Source organism: Syngnathus scovelli, chromosome 4 (assembly GCF_024217435.2).
Source record: "Syngnathus scovelli strain Florida chromosome 4, RoL_Ssco_1.2, whole genome shotgun sequence".
Classification (NCBI taxonomy): Eukaryota; Metazoa; Chordata; class Actinopteri; order Syngnathiformes; family Syngnathidae; genus Syngnathus; species Syngnathus scovelli.
Window position 1 is genome coordinate 8,382,421 of NC_090850.1, and position 17,242 is coordinate 8,399,662.

General features: G+C 37.6%; 2 protein-coding genes across 4 annotated transcripts; one reads left to right on the forward strand and one right to left on the reverse strand.

Moving 5' to 3' along the window:
* Window positions 1–6,465: 6,465 nt before the first annotated feature.
* Window positions 6,466–8,888, forward strand: LOC125966788 (myoblast determination protein 1 homolog 2). The gene is made up of 3 exons (XM_049717238.2): window positions 6,466–7,206; window positions 7,582–7,654; window positions 7,903–8,888. Exons 1-3 carry the CDS (start codon window positions 6,661–6,663, stop codon window positions 8,043–8,045), a joined length of 762 nt encoding a protein of 253 aa, XP_049573195.1. The 5' UTR covers window positions 6,466–6,660; the 3' UTR covers window positions 8,046–8,888.
* Window positions 8,889–9,216: 328 nt separating this feature from the next.
* Window positions 9,217–16,710, reverse strand: LOC125966787 (troponin T, fast skeletal muscle). Of its 3 annotated transcripts, XM_049717235.2 has the most exons (12): window positions 16,288–16,710; window positions 14,489–14,506; window positions 14,229–14,249; window positions 13,650–13,668; window positions 13,528–13,573; window positions 11,735–11,851; window positions 11,571–11,648; window positions 11,182–11,295; window positions 10,940–11,049; window positions 10,738–10,828; window positions 10,231–10,271; window positions 9,217–9,483 (listed from the first exon to the last, which is right to left on the reverse strand). In XM_049717235.2, the coding sequence occupies exons 1-12, from the start codon at window positions 16,496–16,498 to the stop codon at window positions 9,444–9,446; spliced, it is 906 nt and encodes a 301-aa protein (XP_049573192.1). In that variant the 5' UTR covers window positions 16,499–16,710; the 3' UTR covers window positions 9,217–9,443. The 3 variants fall into 3 exon arrangements, with proteins under 3 accessions (XP_049573192.1, XP_049573193.1, XP_049573194.1); XM_049717236.2 differs by lacking the exon at window positions 14,229–14,249 and having other exon boundaries at window positions 16,288–16,707; XM_049717237.2 differs by lacking the exons at window positions 14,229–14,249; window positions 14,489–14,506 and having other exon boundaries at window positions 16,288–16,692.
* Between the last annotated feature and the right edge of the window lie 532 nt (window positions 16,711–17,242).

A 17,242-nucleotide genomic window follows, 5' to 3' on the forward strand; every position in this document is an offset into this window, starting at 1 on the left:
GAAATTGTTCAAAACTATTCTACTATGGTTACTATGATAACAATGCACACTCAAAAAAACACATCTTCCCATTCAAACAACGTATGTCTAGCATCTCTTTGCTTTAATTATGCATATGCGGGTTAATATTTTGTCAAATGTCAACAAAATTAAAAAGTGTGAGAAATATGCAAGGGTGAAAATGAAAGGCTAACAACAGCCATCTAGGGAGTCAAAAGTGACTGTTAGCTTGACACATATGAAGCAGCTGTAGAAACAGACATCTCTTCTGTGTGGGTGTGTGAATTCAAATATTAATGTGCAATAAAAATTGAAGTGTCAAATTATTATATCTATTATTATATTATTATTATTATTGCTTAAAGGTACCCTTTACTGAAAAGAATTTTGGATGCACATAGACTTCCATCCAGACAATGTCTTTTTCTGGGCTGTCCCTGCTTATCTCAACAAACAGTCCCAAGCCACATTATGCCTGTCTTCCAACAGTGTGACTTAGTATTTCAAAGAGTGAAAGTAGACCTACTAGACTGGTCTGCTAGCAGTCCAGACCCGTGTGCCATTAAAAATGTGTGGCACATTATGAGGCGCAAAATATGACAAGAGACGATTTTTTTTTTTGTCTGAGTAGTAGTGTATTGATTGAAAAGGGGTTTATTTTCTTTGGCACAATGTCCCAACTTTGAATTGGGTTTTGTAAATTCATACAGTTATCGAGGTAATGTCAGAGTGATTCATTTTTCAGCCCTGCTGAGCAGTTTGAAGTTCAGGTGCTTTGCTAAAGGGATTTGCCATGGATGATACAAATAGTAATAGTACTAGTTGTCATCTTTGAAGTATCAGCAAGTGCATTTACTAAAAGTTTGTTTGACTAACTGGTAACTGGTTTGTAATTTTTAAATGTTTTACATGTTGAAATTATCTAGCAGAATACAATAAACATTTTCTCAATTTCATAAATGATAATCATTACAATGTTGACCCTTCTTCAGGGCTTCATTAATTTGCTTTTTTTGAGGATTTAGAAAACAAAATCTCACTCTTTGTTCATGACAACATACAATACACTCTCCCTAGATGTTGAATCTGAACTAGAAGCTATCAGAAAAGTGAATAATTCCAAAATGAATAACAACTTTTTCTTTATCTTTAGATCATCTTTAGAGATTTTATGTATCCGAGTACAACAGCCAGTAGTTTTAAGTTGAAGTCCTGGTGACTTCCAACTTCCTGTGCCGATGACAAGCTCATAAAATAAGTCAGTGTTGTCACCACATCAGTCTTTGCCGTTTTCACATCACGCCCTGATATACTCCTATGAGAAGGAGTGAAAAAACATCCCAATGTCAGAGGCTGCTGATGACAAGGCCAGACCGCGGCCGACTACAACAGAGAGCATTGGACATTTGTCCCCTCAACAGGAAATGGCTGATGGTTTTGTCACAGCAGGAGCAGATAGAGAGAGCAGGTTGAATTGATTTAACCTTTGACCCTTCAGGAGAGAGAGCTTTGTGATCTGTTCTCAAGAAAAAAATCATAGGAAATGGTCTCGGGCTGCTGTTTACTAATATTACAAAGCTGGGTTAACAAAAACTGTTTTGTTTTTTTAGTGAATATAGTAACACTTTCTTTATATTAGATGATAAACTAATGAAAATCCCATGCCAGAATGCTACTACCTACTCCAAAATTGTTTTAGATATTACCATTACTGGTTATGTCATTACGTAACTGAACACACATTTCCCTCTGTCAAAAAATTCCTATTTCAAATCTCAGCTCTGGCCTTTCTGTGTGTGTGAAATTTGCATGGCTTTTCTTCTCACATCTAGAAAACATATTCAGGCAAATTGTAAGTGGGTATGTAAATTTGAAGTCTTATCTGTCACTGAAGTCCATAGGGATTGGCTCCAGGTCACCTGCTACCTAAGGTACCTTATCATTTAGGTAGCCTAACAAAATAATTATCAATCAATAAATCAATATATAAAATGAAAGCATGGATATCATGAAATCATCCTGATATTTGAACTTGAATAAATTCTATTCCACTACTTTTGTGTCTGTGTGTGTCTCACCAAGGAATAATTAATTTATTAATTATAATTAATTAATAATAATTGTCTGCCACTTTTAACTATCCATTGAGGGAGACCTCTTACTTGAAGCCCATTACAGCCGCTCAAGTTGCTGTATAACCTTCGCAATGGAAAAAATGAGATGACCTAGACGAGTCTGCTGACATCAGCTGTACCAAAGAGAAAGATGTTAAAACCATCTGCACATGTCTGTGTCCCAGCAGTTTACTCATGTCCTATTTAAAAACCTAGTCACTCTCTGTGTGTCCAGAGGTCAACCCTCTCAAGGAAGTCATCATTTTTAGTCACAACCGTGACATTGTCCCACCTGTCAGGAGAGAAGTTGTACACCTGTCTAACTCCACCTCCACCTCTGGATTGTCACAACACTTAACGTGGGCAAATATCTCCTTTTATGTATTTATTTTGATCTTTTTTGGAAACAAAATGAATCCACATGCAACCACATCACAATTATAAAAACTGTTAACACAATACAACAATACATCATTTGATACAGTTCTGAAGCAATCAATAATAAAATGACAAAAACATAAAACTAGTAGTTGTAGTAGTCATTGTTTTTTTTGACAAGGACAATGCACATTAATGAACACTTCTACAATTGAACTACACTGTAAATATGCCAGATTTAGCTATGAGCTACTCTAAATCTAGTCCTTGTGAGGGAGAGTACATACAATTACAATTTACAATAAGTATCAAATAAAAAATAGAAATAAAAATAACATCACTTACCAATATGTCTTAAGGTCTGTGTTGACATATTTGACTCGCTATAAACCATCTTTTAAGACCTTTTTTTTTAAAGTAACCAAGTTAGCACTAAAAAAAAACCATCATACACACCCGATATTCTGAATTCATTATTCTGTACAGATCACTTCTGGTTGTTGACTTTCTCTGACCAACCAGTCAGTGGTTGGAAACATGCTGCCCTTATTGAGGCCAGCTTGATGGCGAATTTGAAATGTGCTTGGTTATAAAAAAATACAGTTGTTCCCTTGCTAATGTAGTTTAAATTACATTTGGCCCTGGGTAGAGTAGGTTATACATAGAGGCTGAAATGTATTTGCACAATTTTGGATACTATCTCTGCAGTCAGCACCCCTCCCTCAATAATTTTAATATACTCATTTAAAACAAGTAAAAGTGAAAGACCCCTATTGGCTGTTTTAAATTCTAAATAAAAAGGTTATGCTGTAAGATACGCATGTCTTACATTTACTTCAATAAAAGATCATGAAAGTATGTCGTTTATTTGAATCATTGGGCCCTTACAACTAATTAATTATCGTTATACAGTGAGGAAAAACATGAATTTATGGAAACTAAATTTGATTTAATATTTTGATTTGTACAAAAGTACACATTTGGAATATTCTGTTTTTTTTCTTTTTTATTGCCTCGAATATTGTGGTACTGTAGACCTGAGTTTTCATGGTTTCCTCATTTGAGCTTTGATGGTCAGGTTGCTGACATGACGGTGGGAAGAAGATTTAAGGTTTGTTTGCTTTCATTTGAGTGTCTGACAAACAAACAGTGCGATGATTTATGACACATGTATGACTTCTAAATATCTCTTTGCTTTAGATAGTAGCTACTTCAATCTTTGTGTAAGATTTCTAGATGAGACAAAATTGTTCCTTAATTGACCCATTAAATATAGATGATAACATTGTATTTTTTTTCTTGTCATCTTACCAGAGGATGGACAAATGCTCATGTTATCATGGCTCCTCTGATGTGAACATGAAGTCTCAGTGGTTAAAGAAACAGTCCAATATATTTTAAAATATATTGGCTAGGGCCCTTGTCAGATTAGACAGATATGAGACTGAAATCAGATTGAAAAAAAGTTCAACTCGCAAAATATGGTGACTTATTAAAAGCATTGCAGCAGTAGAGAAATGAACACTAGGAAGTGAAGACAATAGACTGATAGGAATACATGATGGCGATTTTATTTAGCAATTATTTGGTTTGTGCTTTTGATACTGTTTAGGAAACATTTCCGAAACATAAAGCATGAGAAATGGTTGCTGCTTAACTGGCATGTAAAGCTATAATTTTGTATTACATTTCCACAAAGAATTTAGTATAGTTAAAATCATACTTATCAATTATGTTTCAATATGTGAGGATGATAATTTTAAATTAGTGCTCTGCGTATCTTAGACATTTTGTTTTGATGCTTTTACTTTGTGCTGTTGTTCTGCATTGTTTCATAAAAAATTTTAATTAAGTGACGTGAATCATGAAGCACATCACAAACAATATTCTAACAAAGCTACTGTCAGCCTGCATTGGGTAATCTCAATCTTACTGTACTTCCTGCACAGGAATGCAATGTGCGAGAGTGTAAACAAGTGCAGGGGAGTATTGTTCTCAGGCATCACACTCATCCATGCATGGTCAGAATGCGGAGAAGTGGCGAAATCCACTCTCAACAACGAGTGGGAAAAGAGAAGAATTGTTTGAGAAACTTCAAAATAGCAGTAAATGATCACAAGTTCTCGAGTGAATCACGGCGCTATCGTAATAAATGTTGGGAGATACACTTTAAAGGCTTTTTGGTTTCATAATCAGGCCTCCTAATTCAAACGTGGATAAAATCCTGTATGAATTGGCTCTCTGCAATATATACAGATATACCGTGGAATTGGCCACTGAGTCAACATTTAAGCTCACTAAAATATTAAACACAAACAGTACTTGGCTGACATCATACTGGACAAGTGGTCCTAATTCTGGTTTTGGTTGATGTGCAGAATATTAACATTTCTCAATGTTTTGTCTTAAAGACGGACTTGCTTGACACTACATTGTAAATCTGGGATAGTAAACACAACCACATATCTTCTTTAAATAGAAGAAAAAAAGAAAAAAAGTGTTTTCTGCTTCTCGGCCAATGTCAACTAGGAAAGGATTCAAAGGTCCAGTTGTAGAAAAGTTGAAATACGCAAGTGCATTAAGTGAAGCATTTGGACAAAGTGACAGCCAATTTTAATAGACTGGCACCTTCTTCATAGCATTCAACAGTTTCTAGTGTGAAAGAGTCACATGGGACGGGAGGTGAGATTAATTATTTTACAATAATAGCCGCTAAAGCTCAAAGGTCACTTGTCTTGGATTTCATGTGCTGCTAAATTTAAACTTCTGACATCCCAACAATGTGTCAAGAGCCTTACTCTTTCCATGTATCATTGAAGCTGTAAAACATTTTGCTCAAGAACACAGAAAACATTAACAATTCATGAACAGATAAGGTTGCTTTAAGAACCCAGGTAAATCTGTAAACTTAGATTTGAAACAAAATTGTAGTTAGCAAAAGTTAGGCTAAAAGAAAAAAAGGGAGGGGGAAAAAAATAAACAGCAGACGAGAACTTCCAATGAACCTGAAGCAAAAACAGATGAAAACTGAATCTGCTAGTGAAGTTACGTCATGTCACCTGTTTAGACAAAGTGTCTTAAACTGTTGTCCAGTGCTGACCCTCACTGGGGGGTGCTTGTCCTCTCCAGATCATGGTCTCTGATCTCAGGACCCTGTGATCTCCACAATAGGACTGGGAACTGATGCACTGAGCAGTCACGTTTTGGTGTCAACTGCAATAATCAAACTACTTTAAACACCATTTTAAAAGGAAGCATTTAAAATGCATTTGTACAAATGCCCCAGATATTTTACAGTCACTTAAAATAATGTAGGAAGTTTAATTAAAAAAAAGAAAGAAAGAAAACAATCACTCATACCTCAAGGTTTTACTGCATTTTATTAATGAGGAAATAAATGACAAAAGGGTTTGAAAATTCTGCACAAAACTAGCCAACTACTTAGGATGAAATGTGATGTAAACTTCGTTATCTTCTGTTGTTAATCTAAAATAAAGTGCATCATTTGGAACAATAGTTTTTTTCACGGTTGTAACTTTTTCAGTTTTAAAAAGTCACTTACTTGCTTTCTTGGAAACATTCAAAATAAGTTGCTTACATAGCTATTAAGTTTTGAATGCTGCAGTTGAAATTTGTTTTGATTAAAAGCAAAATATTTTGTGTATGTTATGCTTTCTAAAAAGTAACTGATTGAAGCACAGATTCCAAATGGATCCAAGTTTTATGTAGTAATTGGAGAAAAATGCGTGAAATGCCTCAAATGTTTTACTACTCTTCGATGTTTCTATTTCGCCAGATACTAACTAAATATGAGGCTAAAATGGATTAACTTGCTCTAGAATTTTTGTGTTTTTGTTTTGATGTTCAGTTCTACTTGTGTAAGACTTTGTATATTTACTGTTACACACAGACACCACTCTGCTTATTGGTCAGTCACACGTAGCCCCGCCCCTTAAGTAACTGCTACTAAATATAAACAGTCAACAAGAGCACCGAGTGTTAAGTGTGACTGATCCTTACAAGAAAACTGCCCTTTTCTAGCAATCCAACTTTGACCAAATCATTCCTTTTTGTTTTTTTTCATTTCTCCCTCTTTGTTCAACAGACTAAATTATTTTAGAACTCAACAGAGGAACTTTTGGAGCATTTTCCATTCCTGCCGAGCAAAATGGATATGTATGACCTTTCCTTGCCTCTTTCTTCGGCCGATGAGCTCTACGAAGACCCTTTCTTCAACAGCGGGGACATGAAGTTTTTTGACGACCTGGATCGCAAACTAAATAGTGCTGAGACGCCCAGATTGCAAGACCTTGATAATAACCATTTCAATCATCAAGTTCCAGTGGCAGAAAAGGAAGACAAGCATGTGAGGGCTCCGCGAGACCTCCACCAGGGAGGTGACTGTCTCCTATGGGCCTGCAAAGCATGCAAGAAAAAGACATCACATGAAGACAGGCGAAAAGCAGCAACAATGAGGGAAAGGCGACGTCTCAGCAAGGTCAATGACGCCTTTGAGACACTAAAACGCTGCTCGGCCTCCAACCCCAACCAGAGGCTGCCCAAGGTGGAGATCCTCAGAAATGCCATCGACTACATCGAGTCTTTGCAGGCTCTGCTGAGGTCAACCAGGGATGACAGCTTCTACCCAGTGCTTGAACACTTCAGTGCAGATGAGAATGCCTCCAGCCCCCACTCCAACTGCTCTGATGGCATGGTGAGTCCAAGAACAGCTCATAAAATGGCAACTTGCTTTGTTTTCAGTATTCAAACACTCCACAGAATCTTCATTTACAATGTTGAAGCGTGACAACTATTGAAATGGACTTGCAATATATCAATGCCATTCGTACTACCATCATAGTCGTTTATGATGTGTTGATTCCTAATTGGCAAGACAAACAGATTCAGATCAGAGAAGTGGCAGTCGTTGCCAAGCACATGATGTCCTGAAGGTTTTTAGGCTTTCAGACACTTCCTCTCAACTATTTCACTGCCATCGACAGTTAAATACGACAAAGCTCCGTTTTAACTGGGCTGAGTTAATCAATGTGGTCATTTTGGAAGGCTGAATGAACAACTTTGTCTTTAGGCGAATTTCTCCTCGCCGTGCTCGACCAGAAGTGAAAACAGTGACGCGCCTTACTGTGCTCAGACAACAGACAGTGAGTTTCCCTTTTCTGACTTGTTTCTAATTTCTTTTTTCATTTTGGATTTAACTGACTCAGTCATGACTTGTGGGATTACCTTACCTAATGATTATTTTTAACTTTGATACAATTTTGTGAAATGGACTGTAAGAGAAAGTACCTAAACCTTAAAAAAATGGCATTCTTTCATCCATGTTTTCAATAGTCTCTGCTGTCATTACAACTCATCAATTCACATTTTGTTCACTTATTCACTTTTCCAGGTTCTACCAAGAGCGCACCATCACTGCTTTCCAGTTTGGACTGTTTAACCAGCATTGTGGAACGCATCAACACAGACCAGGCAATGACCTCCCTGGGCGATAGCGTGGTCCCCGTGGCCATCCAGTTCTTCAAGCTTGTCTGACAAACATGGACCAAAGGACTATTTTCCACAACAGCAGAGCAGGCGATAATTAACTTTAGTCTTTGATAAGGACAGCAATGCTTTGGAATGCTGCCTCATAGAAAGATGGCTCAGCTTGGATTGTGGGTCTAAATTTTGGGTCAGTTTGTGTATGTGTGTGTGGGTGTGCGTATGCGCGCGTTTATGTGGACTTTATACATTGTCCCTGTTCTTGCACAGGTTTTGTCCAAGTAAATGTTAATTGGATTCCTTATCGAAAAAATCCACATTGTACAACTACTGTACATCTACTGAACTTGGCCTTGTAAGACATAACAAAATACCTCTATTTGTATTTTGAATTGATTTATTATTGTTATTTATGAGTATCATACTTTTACTAAAGAATATTTATCTTTTTAAATGTCCAGTCTGATGAGTAAAAGTACTGTAAAAAGAGTTTTACAAGAACGCACATTGGATTCAAGTTGTAAATTCTTTGCCTTGGGAGCTTTAAAACTATACAATTGATTGAATTTGTCGACCCCACTCTTAACTGCAATAACAACTCGTGTAACGGAATCAAAACTTCAGTCTCAAATATTGCTACGACGAATGCAAGACATTAAACGTATTGTTGTTTACTTGTTTACTTGATTGTCTATTGTGGGCCATGTCTTGTCACCGTGGGATAGCGGGGAACGAAATTTCGGTTTCTTTGTGTGTCTTTGGCATGTGGAGAAATTGACAATAAAGCTGACTTTGATATCATTGACACATATATGTATCTTGGTTCCTTGAGTGTAAAATTTCAACCCAATGTTTCACAGATATTGCAGCTTGAGAATAAAACCATACCAAGGATATGTAGTTATTTATTTGTGTGTTTGTTTACTGATGTTTGTTGATTCATGTGTGTGTGCGCGTGTGTTTACATGAAAAAAGCATTGGCTTTCATCTTTGCTAAGAAAAGAAAATAATACCTGCATACATTGTTTGCCCTGTATGAGGAGCAGATTAAATTCAAATAATCTATGTCAAACACTCATTTGTTTATGTTTAAATGACCTTTAAACACAGCACAATCTTTGGTCTGAAATGGCTAAATCACAAATTAACGTTGGCAAAGTAACAAATATTGGAATTATATTGTCTGATTTTTAAAATGAGTTCATCAAACAATGAAACTTAGTGAATTATTTCAGATGCAGCATTTATTTTTCTGGACAGTCACACCATCTTTATACAAATACAATGATGAACGTTTGATGTATTGAGTGGAGGTAAATCCATCCAGAAAACAGTTTCACTAAGCAGAGGCAGTAAGATGTCCGTACTGCAAGTTTCTCATGGTTGTGGTGGTCGCAGCGTGGGCAACAATGTTACCTCTCCGGCCTGACTGAAGCAGACCTTACTTCCTCACTTTCTGCGGCGACGTGTGGCGGCTCCCTTCTTGCTACTGCAAGGTTCGCACACACAAGAGACAGTGTCAGCTCTGAAAATGTTATCAAATCCAACTGGCACATGTGAATTGACTGTGTACAGTATGACCTAGACAAAATAGGCTATTTATTTTCCTGAACTCTTCATTGGCCTATACAAAACACGATAATTATTGAAGAAATTATTACAGAATATCTGGATTGTTATGTTCAGTACTTTTCAGCCATGATGCAGCTACTAATCAATAATAGTGAACGTTCATATTTAGAATTAAATAACCTTGAATCATTTTTGACTATTGCAAAGACATTTATGATTGTAAAGCTTACAAAATGATCAGTCAAATTGTTGTACAGTTTGCACTTCATTCATTCGACTGAAATTATACAATCTGTGAATATATAAAGTTTAACTGTCCTTAAACTAATTAAAACAACCATGAGAATATAATACAGCCATTAAAAAAAAAAACACAAAAAGTAATCAATGTTATGACATCATGGCTTAAATATTTTCTGTTCATTTGAATGTCTAACCAGTGCAACCACAGTGTAATCACTTTAACACTTCGACTAATGTCAACGTGAGCATTTTCAGGCAAGTCCAGGAATATTGCAAACCACTTAAATCTGTGATCTATGCATTAACATTGATACACTTCCCCTTAATTTCAACAAATTCACTCTGAAGCTGTTGTTTGAAGTCCTATGGAGTTTCAACAGATATTTTTATGTGCCCTTTTGCAGTATCTCAGTAAACTTACTGTTTTTGCAGCTCATCGATGCGATTTCTGAGAGAGATTACCTGAAAGAAAATATGATTGAATTATAAACACTTTACATTTATATTTCATCATTATTTAACATTCGAAAACAACTTTAAAAATCAACCTCATTTCACTTACTATTTATGTCACTACTTATATGCCAAATTGTGTGATCTCCATTCAAGATTGATATAAACAATTGATTGAATGATTACAATTCATGGAATGTAAGGCGTGTTGGTCATCACATGATTGCTCAATCGATCAAGTCATTCGGGGATTCTTGAACCACAGAAACATGCGGCTGTGATGGGGAAAAAACATGTCTCAGGCAGATGAGCCACTGCTGGTAAACTGAACCAGCTCTACGCATTGACACATTGTCATATACCAATATTGCATAATTCTTTCACACTGCTTGATAATGGCTGTCTCACAAAATGATGAGAATTTCGAGGTGCAAAAACGAAAAGAAAAAAATCCTAATCAATGCCCTTCACAGACCTCATATCGCTGTCTCTTGAGCTTCTCTAAGTGGTCATATTTAATCTCCTCCAGGCTGTGCAACCACTCCCACATCTCCCTTGCCGTTTCCCTGATAAACACAAACCAGCAAGTCAATGTCTGAAAAAGTTGAATGCAATGGAACTCGATCACTATGATCAAATCAATGATTGCACTGTACTTGTTGGCTTCAGCCCGTTACCTCAGTTTGTCGTCACTCAAACCGTCGATGTCCAGAGGTTGGCATCTCTCTGCCAGAATCTTCTTCTTCTTTTCCCTCTCAGTCTGCTTCTTTCCTCTCTTTGTTTCCACCTGTAAAATCACACAAAATCTCAGTTATTATGCTTCACTTGCAATATTATGACTATAAGACAGCACATTAGAGATGTGCGATGCGATGACAGGAAAAATAAGTGATTTAATATAAAGAATAATAAACCATACCCTCTGGAGGTGGCTGGTGAAGCCTGATCCCATGCTAGAGAGAGCAATCTTCTTCTTGGCTTCATCTTCAGCCTTCCTGTGGGCATCGGCCTCCTCCTTTCTTATCCTCTCTGCCTGTCACATACATAATATATATACAATTAATATCATCAATGAAGTCACACTTATAAGCAGCAGGAAAAATACTCCTCCAGTGTTATTGTTCCAAGAAGAAACTGTTTTTACTGCTCTCTAGTGGTAAGATCAATCGTAGCGGCTAATGCGACCTTAGACAAACTGTGATGTCAGTGATGCCATTAATGGATGTGATGTAATGACTTTTGTGATGCATCCCATGAACCAATATGTTCAATATGTCACATGCAAGTTCAGAGATAGCTGCTTTGTACCTCCCGTCTAGCTTGGCGCTCCTTATCCTTCTCAGCTCGAATCCTTTGCTGCTCTGCCCGTTCAGCTCGACGCTTCTCCTGAAAACACCAAACAAAAGACACAGTTACACACTGAGCCGAAGCCACAGGGGATGCTGAATCCATATTCTTGAGGGACAGCTCACAATTCTTTCTTTGAGTGCAATTAACTCCTCTTCCTCCTTCTTTCTGCACTCAAAGTGAGCATCAATCAGCGACTGGAGCTCAACTAGGTCTTTGTTTTGACGTTTCTTCTGGATGTCCTGTGTGAAACCAAACATGACCATCAGTACAAAACATGATTGCAAACCAGGCTACAATCGTTTATGATTTATCATTATTATGTTTTACTTTTGCATGATTTTTAAAACAACAATATAATTCACATAGTTGTTTTAATTATTTACTTATATAATTCACAAGATTTTAGAGCGGGGTGATTCATTTTGGTTTTGGAGAAATGGCAAAAAATACACTAAAACACCATCCATCCATCTTCTATACCACTTGTCCCCACAGGGGTCGTGGGCATGCTGGAGCCTATTCCAGCACTCATCGGGCAGTAGGCGGGGGACACCCTGAACCGGTTGCCAGCCAATCGCAGGGCACACAGAGATGAACAACCATCCGCACTCGCACTCACACCTTAGGGACAATTTGGAGTGCTTAATCGGCCGACCAAGCATGTTTTTTTGGGATGTGGGAGGGAAACCGGAGTGCCCGGAGAAAATCTGTGTGGGCACAGGGAGAATATGCAAACTCCACACAGGGAGGGCTGGATGTGGTATTGAACCCACACCCACCTAACTGTGAGGCAGATGTGCTAACCAGTGCTCCACCATGCTGAAATTATTATCATTATTATGAAAAAGATCGCCTCATTTGGCTATTATTGATCAGAATTTTTGCATCAAAACTGGGTGTAGGCCGATTACCCGAGTAATCGACTGAGTCGAATAATCAATTCTAAAAAGATTGTTCTTGACAGCCCTAGTAATCGGTACTAATTAATGATAGATTTGAGGGCACCTTCCTGTAGCTCTTCACTTTGAATATGGACATCCACTTTTTCTTTGGATTGTTTTACATTATGTGTTCTATGTGCCCTCTCTGCATTCATTGCAGCCTGGTCATCCTGGAATGGGGATCCTCCCATCTGTCGTCTCCTCTCAAGGTTTCTCATTTTTTCCCCCAGTAGTTTTTTTTTTTCTTTTTTTTTTTCCTTGCACTCCTGGGAGTTTAAGATCAGGGGATGTTGAGAATAATTGTCAATTTTTGCACATGTGAAGCCCTTTGAGACTTGTCTGTGATTTAGTGCTGTATAAATAAACTTGACAAATCATGATCATTTTGTTTTCTCATAATCCTAAACAAACAAATAGCATCAAAATTACTGATTGAATGAACTCTGGCGCCTCCTTCAAGTTTAGTTTTTTTGTGCTCCTCAAAATAGTTGCTTGCAACAGTTTTAATATTGTTTTAAGCAGCTGCCATGTTTGATGACCCGGATAAGTGGTGCAAATTAACGACATAACAGGCAGTGTACCAATTCTGTAGTTTTCGCACGCTTGTAGCCTGTGCTTTTGAATATTATGTGTTTTTCAAGTGTATCTTATAGTGTGGGTATTGGGACTGGGTGACTGGGTGCAATTGTGGATAGGGGTATTTGGGGGTATTAACCTAAATGATCTACATACTCTATTTATTTATTTGTGTTTATTTATTTAAAGTACACAATTCTTTACATGTGTAATATACGACCTTGCATAACTGCACAAACTACTTGACGGGCACCCCTAGTGCAAAACAGCCAGTTATTAACTTTAGTGTCTAACCATTGTGTGATTGATACCATGATGAAAAATCTGTTATTCAAATTATGATCAGAGCTTGAATATGGCGACATTGAGCTACATGTTGATTATAAATGTAAACTTACATCAAAGTCAACCTTTTCCCCATCTGGGATCTTTGGAGCAGTTGGCCTACAACAAAATAACACAATGAGTAACCCACATGGCGACAACAAAATGTGTCCACAAAAGTCAGGAACTTCCTCACTTGAACTTTGGCTTCTCTTCTGGAGATTCAGGCCATAAGAATGAGAAAAAGAACAGGGAGAGAGGCAAGAGAGATCAGATGGTTAGAGGCTCAAATGTGGAGGAAGATGAAGTCCAACATGTTGGTTAATCAGGGGGAGGATCCATGTGGACAAGCTGTGTTACATCACAAGTGGTTTCACAACTCCAGACAACAGTTGAATGATGTGAGTTTTAATTTTAGAAAAACTTTCCATAACATCGTTGCCAAATTCCTGTTAAGTACCCCAAGTTCATACTGTAGTATTACCTGATTTATTGAGTTAATTTGGTCAATTAGTGTGTATAGGAAACATGACCAGTTAATCTCGTACCACAAATTACCTCAATAGTTTGACACGCGTTTGAAACCAATGAGTCGAATAACTGTTAATAGATGTGCATGGTAAAAACACAGCTCGATTCCAACAGGGAGAGTTTACAGTATAATACTGAAGTTGGAGATGATCGTAAAGTTGTCTTTAAAGGGAGCCCCATTCCAACACAGGAACAAATCAGAAACAAGCAAAGCAATAGCGACTCAGCAGAAAATACAAAGTACCATCTTGATCTCCCTCCTCCACTGGTGGGACACATTCATGCAAAAAAAAGAAGAGGCAGAGATGAGTTGTTTAAGCATGGCTCTGCGTCTTTGCTACATTATGTTCCTTTAATAACACCTCAGTAGGTTTGGCTAATGAGGAGATTAAGTTACTTCCACCTTTCTTTGGAAACCAAGTTGGTGCATGAAAAAAAAACGAACAAAAAAGCTTTTTGCACAGAAAGAGAGCAAATAAATTCAGAGAATCTAGACCAACATACCTTCCTCTTCATAGTCGTCTGCATGCAGCAAGCGTCCAAAGCAAGGGCAGAACAGAAGTCATTAGTTATCAGACTTGCTTGCTGCCACTATACAATGCATGGCTTTTGAGGCCCATTTACCAAACTGGGGTGTTGCATTGTCAGCAGGAGCCACTGCATAATGGTGTATTTATGTTTTGTTTCGAGAGCACCACATCAAAAGCTCGAGATCACGCAGCGACTCCCTGCCATGTAATTTACAGAGAGTAGGATTTGAACGACACCGATTTCAAACTATTGCATTTAATGCCAACACCCCAGTGTAAATATCATGTTGCAGTTTGCCACGCTCGCTTCGCTTCTCATCTACTCACAACAAGAGTACGATTCTAACAATGGAGTAATGAGGGTTGAACAAATAGCTTTTACATGATGTCAGAATAAAATGACATGTCATCCAAGGTGTGATGGCCTTTAACAAAAGTTCAGTTTCAGTTTATATTAAAAGAAAATGTTTTCAACACAATAAAGTACAATTTTATTTGAGACCTCGGATGAGATGGGGCAGTTTAATCATGTAAAAGTAGTTGAATTTCTTCTTCTCACGCTTAACAATTTATGCACATTTCATTACACACGAATGCAGTAAACACAACGGAATGTTTTGGTTTAATTATGTATCTAACACTGATGGTGCTGCACTTTAGGGTTCTTTATTAGAACCAGACTGAAGTGCAAGGTGCAACAGATTCCTGTTCGCCAGAGTCTACCCACACATTGAAAAGTCTTCTTTGAGGACTATGACAGTAAATATTCAAGTGTCACTTTAGTTTTAAGAAAGAAAATGTGAGGCAGTAATGAAATTGGGAGCACAGTATTGTAACATGAACAGGCTCCTCAGTTAACATGTGATGCCTTTGCTGGTTTATATTGTAGTTGCAATGACAAAAGACCACTTGGACCACTTGTCATGCTCAGTATTTTTATTTATTTATAGATAGCTAATTGTGCAGTTCAGTATTGAATTTGCTTTTTGAGAACCAGCTTCAACTTTTAAAAAATAATCCCATTTTTGATCTGTCAAAATCAGTCTCCTTTTTAGTGTCGGGACACAGCCTCTGGTGATCAGGTTATTCCCTAAAACAATACATGTTTTATGATGCCCCAACCAATCTAAAATTTAAATTCAAAATCATCAATTTCAGTTTCTTACATGCATGTTTGTGATGTCACAAAGCACAACAATGCTTGCCTGCATGCTTCTATAATGCGAAGGCCATGAATCATGTAGCATGATATCATTTTAGTATCCAGCTCGTGAATTTCTAAACCTAAAGATTTCTTTTATATCATTTTCTTTTAGCCCTTTATAGGGCAAAGAGCTGATATACTATATTTCAACTACAGAAAATCAGTGTACAGTACTGTAGACATAAAGAGACTCTATTTTACCTTGGTATTTAAAAAAATGCTATTAAAAATAAAATGAAATGATACATATAGATTTTTCTTTCCTTTCATTTCTATTCTGAAGTTTCTTCTGCCTTTGAGGGATGCGGGTGACATCTGTTTTGCCTTATTCGTAGTTTGCGTTCCAAAATGTATTTCCATGCCCTATAAAGAGCTTCAGGTTGCACAGTTTGACAGCATACACTTTATGCCAAAGGTCAAATTTCAGTAACATAGACTAACCCATTTATCTGGCAGTACAGTTGATTGGCGAGTGAAGCTGACTATGTTTTGCAGTACCGACTGCCCTGGAGGGCAGAGAGCTGAGAGGGTAGCGGGAGAAGGGAGAACAGACTGCCCACGGCACGTACCTTCCTCCTCACGAACCACCGCCTGTGGCTCTGGTTCAGGCTCTGGTTCAGGCTCTACCTCAGGTTCAGGCTCTACCTCTGGCTCTGCTTCTACCTGGGCCTCCGCCTCAGGGGCTACTTCTACTTCTACTAGCTCCTCCTGGGCTACGGCATGCACCAAACCGCCAAGGAGAGGGTGTCGGAGGAGGCCATTAATGAAGACCACAGACATGACAGAGCCATTAAAAAACAAAAGTGAGAGATTGCTTTAGTTACACAGAAGATGAATTGGTGAGCGAGGGACGGCGCTGCTGGAAAACAAAGAGAAAAACAGATGATGACGATAGTGATGAAGAATGATGATGGGAGTCATTTGACTATTCACGCAGAAGCCATGGAGAACTTGATGAAATGGAAAACTACAGTAACGGAAATATTTTTTTAAATAAAGCTATTTACCATCAACATTTAATCATATAATAAAAGCATTTTTCCCTATTACGCTTGCAGGTATAATGGACCCCATATCAGCTGGTTTCTCTTCACGGCTCAGTGTTTAAGATTTTTACTATCTATCTATCTATCTATCTATCTATCTATCTATCTATCTATCTATCTATCTATCTATCTATCTATCTATCTATCTATCTATCTATCTATCTATCTATCTATCTATCTGTCTGTCTGTCTGTCTGTCTGTCTGTCTGTCTGTCTGTCTGTCTGTCTGTCTGTCTGTCTGTCTGTCTGTCTGTCTGTCTATCTATCTAGTATTATATATATATATATATATGTATATATGTATTATAAATAGTTTTCCACTTCCATGGCAGTTGTGTGAAAGACCTCAATGACAATTTGCACTAATCACATGGCAAGAAAATAAATGTAGTGAGCCTAAAAGCTCAATCCCATTTTTTTGCTTAACCATGTAATTGAAAACACTCTGAAGTCAGCAATACACCCTTAACTTGAACTG